The 15,366-nt window shown below is 38.7% G+C and overlaps 1 protein-coding gene across 1 annotated transcript in view; it reads right to left on the minus strand.

Annotated features, from left to right (window-relative positions):
- Nucleotides 1–1,530: 1,530 nt before the first annotated feature.
- The window catches only part of LOC128655553 (armadillo repeat-containing protein 1), a 63,725-nt gene continuing 49,889 nt past the window's right edge, over nt 1,531–15,366 (minus strand). The window contains exon 7 of the mRNA XM_053709154.1: nt 1,531–2,298. Coding sequence (XP_053565129.1) covers nt 2,107–2,298 — 192 coding nt within the window. The 3' untranslated portion in view covers nt 1,531–2,106. The remainder of the gene's footprint in view (nt 2,299–15,366) is intronic.

The raw sequence follows: 15,366 nt of genomic DNA on the forward strand, positions 1-15,366 counted from the left end.
GAAACTGATGCAGTATAACTGTAAAAAGCTGACAGGAAAATATCACCTGAGCATCACTATGTAAAAAGGAAGATATTTTACCTAACAATCTCCTCAGCTCAGCAGCGTAAGTTCTGTGTAAAAAGTTATACTTCACCTGCTCCCAGCTGCAGGTAAAAATTAAAAAAAATGAAGAAATGAACAGCAGCCAATCAGCATCAGCAGTGCTGAGGTCATGAACTCTTACTGTGATCTCATAAGATTTGACTTAACTCATGAGATTTCATAGTAAGCTTCCTTTACCTGATTGGTGAAATAATATGAGAGTTCACGAGGCTCATCCCCTAAGCTGTCCTAGGACAGACACACTAAAATGCTGCTTAGAAATCCTTTACAATGGGAGGTGGCTACTGAGGAACTTTTGAGGTAAAATATCTTTCTTTTTTACATAGAGATGTTCAGGAGATATTTTCTAGTCAGCTTTTTACAGCTATGCTGCATCACTTTCAAGTGTTTAAACATTTGTGTATTATGGCCCTTTAAGTGTTAATATGTGTATATACACATAAATATAGATGTATATAAGCATATACATATATATTTGCTTCCCACAGTTCCCATAGACAATGTAAGGGCACTTTTCAGTGCTGGTTTTTTTCCCACTCCACCAACTTTAAAGCCCAAAAACTGCCTAGTGCAGCTGTTTTTTTACATATTTTTTTTTAATAATAACAATTTAGCGCTCCACTTGTAATCAAGCCCTAAATGTTTACATTAGCTGCATCAGGGCAAAAATAAATAAAATAAAAAAGCAAGATGCCAATGCAAATGTTGAAAAACCAGGTCCTACATCACATGATGCCCATGAGAGGATCCATATTTATTTAATAAAAGCTGCCAAAGAAAGTTTATTGGTAGAATATTTAAAAGGGATACTTAACACATTTTTTCTTTCATGATTCGGATAGAGCATGTAATTTATAGCAGCTTTCTAATTTACTTCTATTATCAAATTTTATTTGTTCTCTTGCTATCTTTATTTGAAAAAGCAGGAATAAAAAGGTTTGGAGCCGGACCATTTTAGGTTGAGAACCTGGGTTGCACTTGCTGATTGGATGGCTAAATGCAGGCACCAATCAGCAAGCACTATCCATGGTACTGAACAATAAATAGGCCGGCTCCAAAGCTTTCATTCCTGCCTTTTCAAATAAATAAAGCAAGATAACAAAGAAAAACTGATAATAGGAGTAAATTAGAAAGTTGCTTAAAATTGCATGCTCTATCCAAATAAATCATGAAAAAAAAATATTTGGGTTTACTATCCGATCTTATAAATGGCTTCTAGGTTTCTGCTTTAATTAGCACAATAATAAATAAATAATAATACATAAGCACATCATTTAAATTTTGCTTTATTCATAGTAAGATTAATGTTGTTTCATTAAAAAAAAACAAGAATAAGAAAAGAATGTATGTACAATATTTTTTGCAGAAAATGAGTTGAAAAGGATTAACTTTTTATCTACAAAATATTCCATTAACTGTATACAGAAACTTTTTATATATCTTTTGTAAAATACTTTCAACTGGTATAGTATTTATTCCTGTTTCTAAAGTGTTGTCTTACAAGTACCAGAATTCAAAAGTTACAAAATATTTTAAATTTAGTGTTAACAAATTAAAAACAAAAACAAAACACACAACAACAAATACAGGGATTTAAAGGGCCATTAAACCCAAAAAAATTCTGTCACGATTCAGATAGAAAATACAATTTTAAACAATATTCCAATTTACTTATATTATCTAATTTGCTGCAATCTTTGTATATACTTTGTTAAAGAAATAGCAATGCATATTGGTGAGCCAATCACATGAGGCATCTATGTGCAGCCACCAATCAGAAGCTACTGAGCCTATCTAGATATGCTTTTCAGGAAAGAATATCAAGAGAATGAAGCAAATTAGATAATAGAAGTAAATTAGAAAGTTGTTTAAAATGGTATTCTCTATCTGAATCATGAAATAAAAAATGTGGGTTTAATGTCCCTTTAACACTTATATCACATATATAAATATGACAAATATTCTACACATACTAATTTACTATTTTTATAAACACCTGGGTCACCAATAAAATGTCTTTGTAAGAAAATTAGCTGCAGCATTTATCCAACCTCCATGATTCTTATCCTTTGTCCCAATCTGTGCCACAGCCTTTTCTAAATCTTTCTGGGGGCTCTCTTCTTCAGGCAAATAGTCTGGCAGACGTGAATTATGTTCAACAGCAATATTCGTCTTTGGCAGTGGTACATACACCTAGACATAAAAAGCACACACACAATAAATAAACCACCAGAGAGTTTCATGAGTTCCGTTATCTAAGGTGAACAGTGGGTATAGTTTACTAGTTGTGATCTAGATTTTTCTGGATGCAGTACAAAGATACTGTATGTACTTTTAGCGTTCAGAGTTTGAAAGCAACTTGATCATTCTTAAATCCGGAAAGCTATGTATTTTATTTTCATTTATTTATAATAAGTGCAAACAGGTTTCACAGTGCTGAACTGTGGTGGGAAGCAGATAAGTCACTGGGAGATATAAGGATAAAGATGACACTGCTCATCTTTATTTTTTTTGCCAGTCTCTTTCTGTACCTATTGTGAATGGATGGGGGGGGGGGAATAACTAAAAAGTTGCCTCATTTTCATATCAGACACTAGACCAACTATAGTGTTAGTTTCATATGATGTGGCTGGGAAACCCATACTGGTTGCTGAATCTAGACTGCTTATTGCCTCCATTGTCAATGCCTCTTTAAACATAAGTCACAGAAAGACCTGGGACGTCTGAAACTAGAAAAACTACAGACTGGCTATATTTCTTCAACACACAGTAGATTGATTCTTACACTTTGAACAAAAATAATGCATAGAAATGGAACATATATATAACAGTAGATCATGAACATATAAATCATACAAATGCTTCTTAAAACAAAACCTTTATTTAATCCATATTGGGTCCAAATGGTTAATAAGAATAGCTCTCAAATGCTTATTAAATAATAAAAAAAGAAGAAGCTAAACAAATATATTATAACACTTACTCAAAATTATAGTTTCCAGTTTTTTAAAGAAGATTTGACACTATTAAGGTTTAGAGTCCCATCTCTTAAAAAGGGACATGAAACTCAAAAATGTTATTTTGTGATTTAAACAGACGTTTTAAAAAAAATAAAAAAATACCTTAACCGCAGCTCCTGGTTTCATTAGCCGATCAATGATGAATCCGGCTTCCTCCAATTGTTGCGTCCAGCTCGTGAGGAATGCAATGATTGGAGGAAGCCAGATTAGTCATCGATCTGCTAATGAAAGCAGGAGCTGCGAGCGGAGGATCGGTGTTATGTTTACCATAACGCAAAGGTATTTTAAAAAAAATAGGCGTCTTTGTAAAGTTTAATGAATAAAAGTGCCCGTTTTTAAGAGTATTTTTAGATACCGGGCAAACTTTACAATCACTTGGAGGACACATGGAACTATTAAAAAATAAAGGGAAATCAAAAGTTTCAGACCCAGTCAGCCAACAGACTGCTCCCGCAAAACTAGTGTCAGCCAATCCCAGTGTTGATAATACGACTTTGTTCCATTATATGTTGTCTGACTATTCTAAATGCAAGATGGGTTAGAAAAATAAACAAACTGTAATGTATTCTATTTTCTTTCATTCGCTTGCAATTTATCTCTGAAAACTGTTCTTTTCCATTGTCCAAGAGAGACTGGTATGTATCCTGCAACATTCCACGCAATGATTGCTTAAGTAGCAGCTACTCATTTATATATTTGTCCCTACTGATCAAAGCAAAAGGGAAATAACATGGAAAAATTTGCCAACAAAGCATTTTTAAATGTTATTAAAAAACAAAACCAAAAAACACAGTCTTGTATGCAGATATTTTGCAATTCAGAGTTTAGTTGCTGAAACATACCATTCATGTAAACACAATTACTTTAAAAAGGGACACAAAACAATAGTTTTTAAATATAAAAGGTTTAAATTGTGTAGTAAAACTAATTTTCTTTCATGTAATTAGCAAGAGTCCATGAGCTAGTGACGTATGGGATATACATTCCTACCAGGAGGGGCAAAGTTTCCCAAACCTTAAAATGCCTATAAATACACCCCTCACCACACCCACAATTCAGTTTTACAAACTTTGCCTCCGATGGAGGTGGTGAAGTAAGTTTGTGCTAGATTCTACGTTGATATGCGCTCCGCAGCAAGTTGGAGCCCGGTTTTCCTCTCAGCGTGCAGTGAATGTCAGAGGGATGTGAGGAGAGTATTGCCTATTTGAATGCAGTGATCTCCTTCTACGGGGTCTATTTCATAGGTTCTCTGTTATCGGTCGTAGAGATTCATCTCTTACCTCCCTTTTCAGATCGACGATATACTCTTATATTTACCATTACCTCTGCTGATTCTCGTTTCAGTACTGGTTTGGCTTTCTACAAACATGTAGATGAGTGTCCTGGGGTAAGTAAATCTTATTTTCTGTGACACTCTAAGCTATGGTTGGGCACTTTATTTATAAAGTTCTAAATATATGTATTCAAACATTTATTTGCCTTGACTCAGAATGTTCAACATTCCTTATTTTTCAGACAGTCAGTTTCATATTTGGGATAAATGCATTTGTTTCAATCATTTTTTCTTACCTTAAAAAATTTGACTTTTTCCCTGTGGGCTGTTAGGCTCGCGGGGGCAGAAAATGCTTCATTTTATTGCGCCATTCTTGGCGCAGACTTTCTTGGCGCAAATTTTTTTTTCTGTTTCCGGCGTCATACGTGTCGCCGGAAGTTGCGTCATTTTTTGACGTTTTTTTGCGTCAAAAATGTCGGCGTTCCGGATGTGGCGTCATTTTTCGCGCCAAAAGCATTTAGGCGCCAAATAATGTGGGCGTCTTTTTTGGCGCTAAAAAATATGGGCGTCATTTTTGTCTCCACATTATTTAAGTCTCATTATTTATTGCTTCTGGTTGCTAGAAGCTTGTTCACTGGCATTTTTTTCCCATTCCTGAAACTGTCATTTAAGGAATTTGATCAATTTTGCTTTATATGTTGTTTTTTTCTTTTACATATTGCAAGATGTTCCACGTTGCAACTGAGTCAGAAGATACTTCAGGAAAATCACTGCACAGTGCTGGAGCTACCAAGCTAAGTGTATCTGCTATAAACTTTTGGTATCTGTTTCTCCAGCTGTTATTTGTATTGCATGTCATGTCAAACTTATTAATGCAGATAAAATTTCCTTTAGTACTGTTACATTACCTGTTGCTGTTCCGTCAACATCTAATTTTCAGAGTGTTCCTGATAACATAAGAGATTTTATTTTTTAAATCCATTAAGAAGGCTATGTCTGTTATTTCTCCTTCTAGTATACATAAAAGTCTTTTAAAACTTCTCTTTTTTCAGATGAATTTTTAAATGAACATCATCATTCTGATACTGATAATGGTTCTTCTGGTTCAGAGGTTTCTGTCTCAGAGGTTGATGCTGATAAATCTTTGTATTTGTTCAAGATGGAATTTATTCGTTCTTTACTTAAAGAAGTGTTATTTGCATTAGAAATAGAGGATTCTGGTCCTCTTGATACTAAATGTAAACGTTTAAATAAGGTTTTTAAATCTCCTGTAGTTATTCCAGAAGTGTTTTATCTCCCTGATGCTATTTCTGAAGTAATTTCCAGGGAATGGAATAATTTGGGTAATTTATTTACTCCTTCTAGACGTTTAAGCAAATTATATCCTGTGCCATCTGACAGATTAGAGTTTTTTGGGACAAAAATCCCTAAGGTTATGGGGCTGTCTCTACTCCTGCTAATGTACTACTATTCCTACAGCAGATAGTACTTCATTTAAGGATCCTTTAGATAGGAAAATTGAATCCTTTCTAAGAAAAGCTTACTTATGTTCAGGTAATCTTCTTAGACCTGCTATATTTTTAGCGGATGTTGCTGCAGCTTCAACTTTTTGGTTAGAAGCTTTAGCGCAACAAGTAACAGATCATAATTTTATAGCATTATTATTATTCTATAACATGCTAATAATTTTATTGGTGATACCATCTTTTGATATCATTAGAGTTGATGTCAGGTATATGTCTCTAGCTATTTTAGCTAGAAAATCTTTATGGATTAAACTTGGAATGCTGACATGTCTTCTAAGTCAACTTTGCTTTCCCTTTCTTTCCAGGGTAAATAATCATTTTCGTTCCTTTCCTCACAACAAGGAACAAAAGCCTGATCCTTCATCCTCAGGAGCGGTATCAGTTTGGAAACTATTTCCAGTTTGGAATATATCCAAGCCTTATAGAAACCTATAGCCAGCTCCTAAGTACCTATGAAGGTGCGGCCCTTATTCCAGCTCAGCTGGTATGGGGCAGATTACGTTTTCTTCAAAGAAATTTGGATCAATTCCGTTCTTAATCTCTGGTTTCAGAAACATTGTTTCAGAAAGGTACAGAATTGGCTTCAAGTTAAGGCCTCCTGCTAAGAGATTCTTTTCTTTCCCGTGTCCCAGTTAACACAGCAAAGGCTCAGCATTTCTGAAATGTGTTTCAGATCTAGAGTTGGCTGGAGTATTTATGCCAGTTCCAGTTCTGGAACAGGGGCTGGGGTTTTATTTTATCTCTTCATTGTACCAAAGAAGGTCAATTCCTTCAGACCAGTTCCGGATCTATCATTATTGAATCGTTATGTTAGGATACCAACATTCAAGATGGTTACTGTAGGACTATCCTGCCTTTTGTTTAGCAAGGGCATTATATGTCTACAATAGATTTACAGGATGTGTATCTGCATATTCCGATTCATCCAGATCACTTTTAGTGTCTGAGATTCTCTTTTTAGACAAGCATTACCAGTTTTGTGGCTCTACCGTTTGGCCTAGCCTCAGTTCCAAGAATTTTTTTCAAAGGTTCTCGGTGCCCTTCTTTCTGTAATCAGAGAATAGGGTTTTGGTATTTCCTTATTTGGACGATATCTTGGTACTTGCTCAGTCTTCTCATTTTCGAAGAATCTCATACGAATCGACTTGTGTTGTTTCTTCAAGTTCATGGTTGGAGGATCAATTTACCAATCAGTTCATTGATTCCTCAGACAAGGGTAACCTTTTTAGGTTTCTAGATAAATTCAGTGTCTATGACTCTGTCCTTGTCAGACAAGAGAAGTTTAACATTGATATCAGCTTGTCAAAACCTTCAGTCACAATCATTCCCTTTGGTAGCCTTATGCATGGAAATGTTGGGTCTTAGGACTGCCGCATCAGATGCGATCTCCTTTGCTCGTTTTCACATGCGACCTCTTCAGCTCTGTATGCTGAACCAATGGTGCAGGGATTACTCAAAGATATCTCAATTAATATCTTTAAACCGATTTTACGACACTCTCTGACATGGTGGACAGATCACCATCGTTTAGTTCAGGGGGCTTCTTTGTTCTTCCGACCTGGACTATAATCTCAACAGATGCAAGTCTTACAGGTTGGGGAGCTGTGTGGGGGTATCTGACGGCACAAGGGGTTTGGGAATCTCAGGAGGTGAGATTTCCGATCAATATTTTGGAACTCCGTGCAATTTTCAGAGCTCTTCAGTCTTGGCCTCTTCTGAAGAGAGAGTTGTTCATTTGTTTTCAGATAGACAATGTCACAACTGTGGCATACATCAATCATCAAGGAGGGACTCACAGTCCTCTGGCTATGAAAGAAGTATCTCGAATTTTGGTTTGGGCGGAATCCAGCTCCTGTCTAATCTCTGCGGTTCATATCCCAGGTATGGACAATTGGAAAGCGGATTATCTCAGTCGCCAAACGTTGCATCCGGGCGAATGGTCTCTTCACCCAGAGGTATTTCTTCAGATTGTTCAAATGTGGGAACTTCCAGAAATAGATCTGATGGCTTCTCATCTAAACAAGAAACTTCCCAGGTATCTGTCCAGATCCCGGGATCCTCAGGCGGAGGCAGTGGATGCATTATCACTTCCTTGGAAGTATCATCCTGCCTATATCTTTCCGCCTCTAGTTCTTCTTCCAAGAGTAATCTCCAAGATTCTGAAGGAATGCTCGTTTGTTCTGCTGGTAGCTCCGGCATGGCCTCACAGGTTTTGGTATGCGGATCTTGTCCGGATGGCCTCTTGCCAACCGTGGACTCTTCCGTTAAGACCAGACCTTTTGTCTCAAGGTCCTTTTTTCCATCAGGATCTGAAATCCTTAAATTTAAAGGTATGGAGATTGAACGCTTGATTCTTGGTCAAAGAGGTTTCTCTGACTCTGTGATTAATACTATGTTACAGGCTCGTAAATCTGTATCCAGAGAGATATATTATAGAGTCTGGAAGACTTATATTTCTTGGTGTCTTTCTCATCATTTTTCTTGGCATTCTTTTAGAATACCGAGAATATTACAGTTTCTTCAGGATGGTTTAGATAAGGGTTTGTCTGCAAGTTCCTTGAAAGGTCAAATCTCTGCTCTTTCTGTTCTTTTTCACAGAAAGATTGCTATTCTTCCTGATATTCATTGTTTTGTACAAGCTTTGGTTCGTATAAAGCCTGTCATTAAGTCAATTTCTCCTCCTTGGAGTTTGAATTTGGTTCTGGGGGCTCTTCAAGCTCCTCCATTTGAACCTATGCATTCATTGGATATTAAATTACTTTCTTGGAAAGTTTTGTTCCTTTTGGCCATCTCTTCTGCCAGAAGAGTTTCTGAATTATCTGCTCTTTCTTGTGAGTCTCCTTTTCTGATTTTTCATCAGGATAAGGCGGTGTTGCGAACTTCTTTTGAATTTTTACCTAAGTTGTGAATTCCAACAACATTAGTAGAGACATTGTGGTTCCTTCATTATGTCCTAATCCTAAGAATTCTAAGGAGAAATCGTTGCATTCTTTGGATGTTATTAGAGCTTTGAAATATTATGTTGAAGCTACTAAGTCTTTCCGAAAGACTTCTAGTCTATTTGTTATCTTTTCCGGTTTTAGAAAGGCCAGAAAACTTCTGCCATTTCTTTGGCATCTTGGTTGAAATCTTTAATTCATCTTGCCTATGTTGAGTCGGGTAAGACTCCGCCTCATAGGATTACAGCTCATTCTACTAGGTCAGTTTCTACTTCCTGGGCGTTTAGGAATGAAGCTTCGGTTGATCAGATTTGCAAAGCGGCAACTTGGTCCTCTTTGCATACTTTTACCAAATTCTACCATTTTGTTGTATTTTCTTCTTCTGAAGCAGTTTTTGGTAGAAAAGTACTTCAGGCAGCGGTTTCAGTTTGAATCTTCTGCTTATGTTTTTCATTAAACTTTATTTTGGGTGTGGATTATTTTCAGCAGGAATTGGCTGTCTTTATTTTATCCCTCCCTCTCTAGTGACTCTTGTGTGGAAAGATCCACATCTTGGGTAGTCATTATCCCATACGTCACTAGCTCATGGACTCTTGCTAATTACATGAAAGAAAACATAATTTATGTAAGAACTTACCTGATAAATTCATTTCTTTCATATTAGCAAGAGTCCATGAGGCCCGCCCTTTTTTGTGGTGGTTATGATTTTTTTGTATAAAGCACAATTATTCCAATTCCTTATTTTATATGCTTTCGCACTTTTTTCTTATCACCCCACTTCTTGGCTATTCGTTAAACTGAATTGTGGGTGTGGTGAGGGGTGTATTTATAGGCATTTTAAGGTTTGGGAAACTTTGCCCCTCCTGGTAGGAATGTATATCCCATACGTCACTAGCTCATGGACTCTTGCTAATATGAAAGAAATGAATTTATCAGGTAAGTTCTTACATAAATTATGTTTTGCATTGTTGTCTTCTTTCCTATAATTTAACTCTAAACTGCCCTGTCTTTCTTTACAGTAATGGGGGCCACATTTTGAAACCTGATGTTCTCCTTAACTAATCTCTTCTGCTGAGGACAATTAGGGACATATACAGTGGGCAATTTTTTTTTTATTATTTTTTTTTTTTAAATATAGCAATGCTAAAAGGGACTGAAAAATAAAATTAGTTTAACCCCTTAAAGGGACATAAAACACCATTTTTTTTCTTTCTTGATTTAGAAAGTATGTAATTTTAAACAACTTTATAATTTACTTCTTTTTTCTAATTTGTTTCATTCTCTTAATATTCTTTGCTGAAAAGCATATCTAGATAGGCTCAGTAGCTGCTGATAGGTGGCTGCATATAGATGCCTTGTGTGATTGGCTCACCCATGTGCATTACTATTTCTTCAACAAAGGATAGCTAAATAATGAAGCAAATTAAATAATATAAGTAAATTGGAATGTTGTTTAAAATTTTATTTTCTACCTGAATAATGAAAGAAATTTTTTGGGTTTAGTGTCCCTTTAAGGATAGGGCATTTTAGACAAAAACTTCCCCAAAAGACCAGAGCATTTTTAGCATTTTTGCCATCGCTACATTTAAACAGAAATAGAGCCTTTTTTATATTTACCTATCAAAATTATATATTTCTTTTTAGTAGACAACCCAAAGTATTGATCTAGGCCCATGTTGGTATATTTCATGCCACCATTTCACCGCCAAATGTGACCAAATTAAAACAAAAAACTAACTTTTTCACAATTCTAGGTTTCTCACTGAAATTATTTATTTACAATGCTTTGACTATTTTGCTTTACCTATTTTGTTACATTACAGCCTTTTTATTAATCTGAATTTTATGTGATGGATCAGAACACAATAGTCTAAGTCGGTGAAGTGAAATGAGAAAAATATATACATAAAACTATTTTTTAGAAATAGAAAACAGAAAATTTGCATGTGCGTATGTATTCACCCCCTTTGTTATGAAGCCCATAAAAAGCTCTGGTGCAACCAATTACCTTCAGAAGTCACATAATTAGTGAAATGATGTCCACCTGTGTGCAATCTAAGTGTCACATGATCTGTCATTACATATACACACCTTTTTTGAAAGGCCCCAGAGGCTGCAACACCTAAGCAAGAGGCACCACTAACCAAACACTGCCATGAAGACCAAAGAACTCTCCAAACAAGTAAGGGACAATGTTGTTGAGAAGTACAAGTCAGGGTTAGGTTATAGAAAAATATCCACATTTTTGATGATCCCCAGGAGCACCATCAAATCTATCATAACCAAATGGAAAGAACATGGCACAACAGGAAACCTGCCAAGAGACAGCCGCCCACCAAAACACACGGACCGGGCAAGGAGGGCATTAATCAGAGAGGCAGCACAGATACCTAGGGTAACCCTGGAGGAGCTGCAGAGTTCCACAGCAGTGACTGGAGTATCTGTACATAGGACGACAATAAGCCGTACGCTACATAGAGTTGGGCTTTATGGCAGAGTGGCCAGAAGAAAGCCATTACTTTCAGCAAAAAACAAAATGGCACGTTTTGAGTTTGCTAAAAGGCATGTGGGAGACTCCCAAAATGTATGGAGGAAGGTGCTCTGGTCTGATGAGACTAAAATTTAACTTTTCTTCCATCAAAGAAAACGCTATGTCTGGCACAAACCCAACACATCAAATCACCCAAAGAACACCATCCCCACAGTGAAACATGGTGGTGGCAGCATCATGCTGTGGGGATGTTTTTCAGCAGCTGGGACTGGGAAACTGGTCAGAGTTGAGGGAAAAATGGATGGTGCTAAATACAGGGAAATTCTTGAGCAAAACCTGTAGCACACTGTGCGTGATTTAAAGCTAGGACGGAGGTTCACCTTCCAGCAGGACAATGACCCCAAACACACTGCTAAAGCAACACTTGAGTGGTTTAAGGGGAAAAATGTAAAATGTGTTGGATTCGCCTAGTCAAAGCCCAGACCTCAATCCAATAGAAAAACATAATTTATGCTTACCCTGATAAATTTATTTCTCTTGTAGTGTATCCAGTCCACGGATCATCCATTACTTGTGGGATATATTCCCTTCCCAACAGGAAGTTGCAAGAGGATCACCCACAGCAGAGCTGCTATATAGCTCCTCCCCTACATGTCATATCCAGTCATTCGACCAAAACAAAACAAGAAAGGAGAAACCATAGGGTGCAGTGGTGACTGGAGTTTTTAATTAAAATTTAGATCTGCCTTAAAGACAGGGCGGGCCGTGGACTGGATACACTACAACAGAAATAAATTTATCAGGTAAGCATAAATTATGTTTTCTCTTGTTAAGTGTATCCAGTCCACGGATCATCCATTACTTGTGGGATACCAATACCAAAGCTAAAGTACACGAATGATGGGAGGGACAAGGCAGGAACTTAAACGGAAGGAACCACTGCCTGTAGAACCTTTCTCCCAAAAACAGCCTCCGAAGAAGCAAAAGTGTCAAATTTGTAAAATTTTGAAAAGGTGTGAAGCGAAGACCAAGTCGCAGCCTTGCAAATCTGTTCAACAGAGGCCTCATTTTTAAAGGCCCAGGTGGAAGCCACAGCTCTATTAGAATGAGCTGTAATCCTTTCAGGGGGCTGCTGTCCAGCAATCTCATAGGCTAAACGTATTATGCTACGAAGCCAAAAAGAGAGAGAGGTTGCCAAAGCTTTTTGACCTCTCCTCTGACCAGAGTAAACGACAAACAGGGAAGAAGTTTGACGAAAACCTTTAGTTGCCTGTAAATAGAACTTCAGGGCATGGACTACGTCCAGATTATGCAAAAGACGTTCCTTCTTTGAAGAAGGATTAGGGCACAATGATGGAACAACAATCTCTTGATTGATATTCCTGTTAGAAACAACCTTAGGTAAAAACCCAGGTTTAGTACGCAGAACTACCTTGTCTGAATGGAAAATCAGATAAGGAGAATCACAATGTAAGGCGGATAACTCAGAGACTCTTCGAGCCGAGGAAATAGTCATCAAAAACAGAACTTTCCAAGATAAAAGCTTAATATCAATGGAATGAAGGGGTTCAAACGGAACTCCTTGGAGAACTTTATGAACCAAGTTTAAGCTCCACGGGGGAGCAACAGTTTTAAACACAGGCTTAATCCTAGTCAAAGCCTGACAAAAAGCCTGAACGTCTGGAACTTCTGCCAGACGCTTGTGCAAAAGAATAGACAGAGCAGAAATCTGTCCCTTTAACGAACTAGCAGATAAGCCCTTTTCCAAACCCTCTTGTAGAAAGGACAATATCCTAGGAATCCTAACCTTACTCCATGAGTAACTCTTGGATTTGCACCAATATAAGTATTTACGCCATATCTTATGGTAGATTTTTCTGGTAACAGGCTTCCGTGCCTGTATTAAAAAGGTATCAATAACTGACTCTGAGAAGCCACGCTTTGATAGGATCAAGCGTTCAATCTCCATGCAGTCAGCCTCAGAGAAATTAGATTTGGATGGTTGAAAGGACCTTGTATTAGAAGGTCCTGCCTCAGGGGCAGAGAACATGGTGGACAGGACGACATGTCCACTAGGTCTGCATACCAGGTCCTGCGTGGCCACGCAGGCGCTATCAGAATCACCGATGCTCTCTCCTGTTTGATCTTGGCAATCAGTCGAGGCAGCAGCGGAAACGGTGGAAACACATAAGCCATCTTGAAAACCCAAGGGGCTGCTAGAGCATCTATCAGCGCCGCTCCCGGGTCCCTGGACCTGGATCCGTAATGAGGAAGCTTAGCGTTCTGGCGAGACGCCATGAGATCCAGTTCTGGTTTGCCCCAACGACGAATCAGTTGAGCGAACACCTCCGGATGAAGTTCCCACTCCCCCGGATGAAAAGTCTGGCGACTTAGAAAGTCCGCCTCCCAGTTCTCCACGCCTGGGATGTAGATCGCTGACAGGTGGCAAGAGTGAGACTCTGCCCAGCGAATTATCTTTGAGACTTCTAACATCGCTAGGGAACTCCTGGTTCCCCCTTGATGGTTGATGTAAGCCACAGTCGTGATGTTGTCCGACTGAAATCTGATGAACCTCAGTGTTGCTAACTGAGGCCAAGCTAGAAGAGCATTGAATATTGTTCTTAACTCCAGAATATTTATTGGGAGGAGTTTCTCCTCCTGGGTCCACGATCCCTGAGCCTTCAGGGAGTTCCAGACTACGCCCCAACCTAGAAGGCTGGCATCTGTTGTTACAATCGTCCAATCTGGCCTGCGAAAGGTCATGCCCTTGGACAGATGGACCCGAGAAAGCCACCAGAGAAGAGAATCTCTGGTCTCTTGATCCAGATTTAGTAGAGGGGACAAAATCTGAGTAATCCCCATTCCACTGACTTAGCATGCATAATTGCAGCGGTCTGAGATGCAGGCGCGCAAATGGCACTTTGTCCATTGCCGCTACCATTAAGCCGATTACTTCCATGCACTGAGCCACTGACGAGCGTGGAATGGAATGAAGCACACGGCAAGCATTTAAATGCTTTGATAACCTTGACTCTGTCAGGTAAATTTTCATCTCTACAGAATCTATAAGAGTCCTTAGGAAGGAGACTCTTGTGAGTGGTGATAGAGAACTCTTTTCCACGTTCACTTTCCACCCATGAGACCTCAGAAATGCCAGAACTATCTCTGTATGAGACTTGGCCATTTGAAAGCTTGACGCCTGTATCAGGATGTCGTCTAGATACGGAGCCACCGCTATGCCTCGCGGTCTTAGAACCGCCAGAAGTGAGCCCAGAACCTTTGTAAAGATTCTCGGGGCCGTAGCCAACCGGAAGGGAAGAGCTACAAACTGGTAATGCCTGTCTAGAAAGGCAAATCTCAGGTACCGATAATGATCTTTGTGAATCGGTATGTGAAGGTAGGCATCCTTTAAGTCCACTGTGGTCATGTACTGACCCTCTTGGATCATGGGTAGGATGGTTCGAATAGTTTCCATTTTGAATGATGGAACTCTTAGGAATTTGTTTAAGATCTTTAGGTCCAAGATTGGTCTGAAGGTTCCCTCTTTCTTGGGAACCACAAACAGATTTGAGTAAAATCCCTGTCCACGTTCCGTCCGTGGAACCGGGTGGATTACCCCCATTACTAGGAGGTCTTGTACACAGCGTAGGAATGCCTCTTTCTTTATCTGGTTTTCTGATAACCTTGATAGATGGAATCTCCCTCGAGGAGGAGAAGCTTTGAAGTCCAGAAGATATCCCTGAGATATGATCTCCAACGCCCAGGGATCCTGGACATCTCTTGCCCACGCCTGGGCGAAGAGAGAAAGTCTGCCCCCCATTAGATCCGTTTCCGGATAGGGGGCCGTTCCTTCATGCTGTCTTGGGGGCCGTAGTAGGTTTTCTGGCCTGCTTGCCCTTGTTCCAGGACTGGTTAGTTTTCCAGGCCTGTCTGTAACTAGCAACAGTTCCTTCCTGTTTTGGAGCGGAGGAAGTTGATGCTGCTCCTGCCTTGAAATTTCGAAAAGGCACGA

Source organism: Bombina bombina, chromosome 4 (assembly GCF_027579735.1).
Source record: "Bombina bombina isolate aBomBom1 chromosome 4, aBomBom1.pri, whole genome shotgun sequence".
NCBI lineage: Eukaryota > Metazoa > Chordata > Amphibia > Anura > Bombinatoridae > Bombina > Bombina bombina.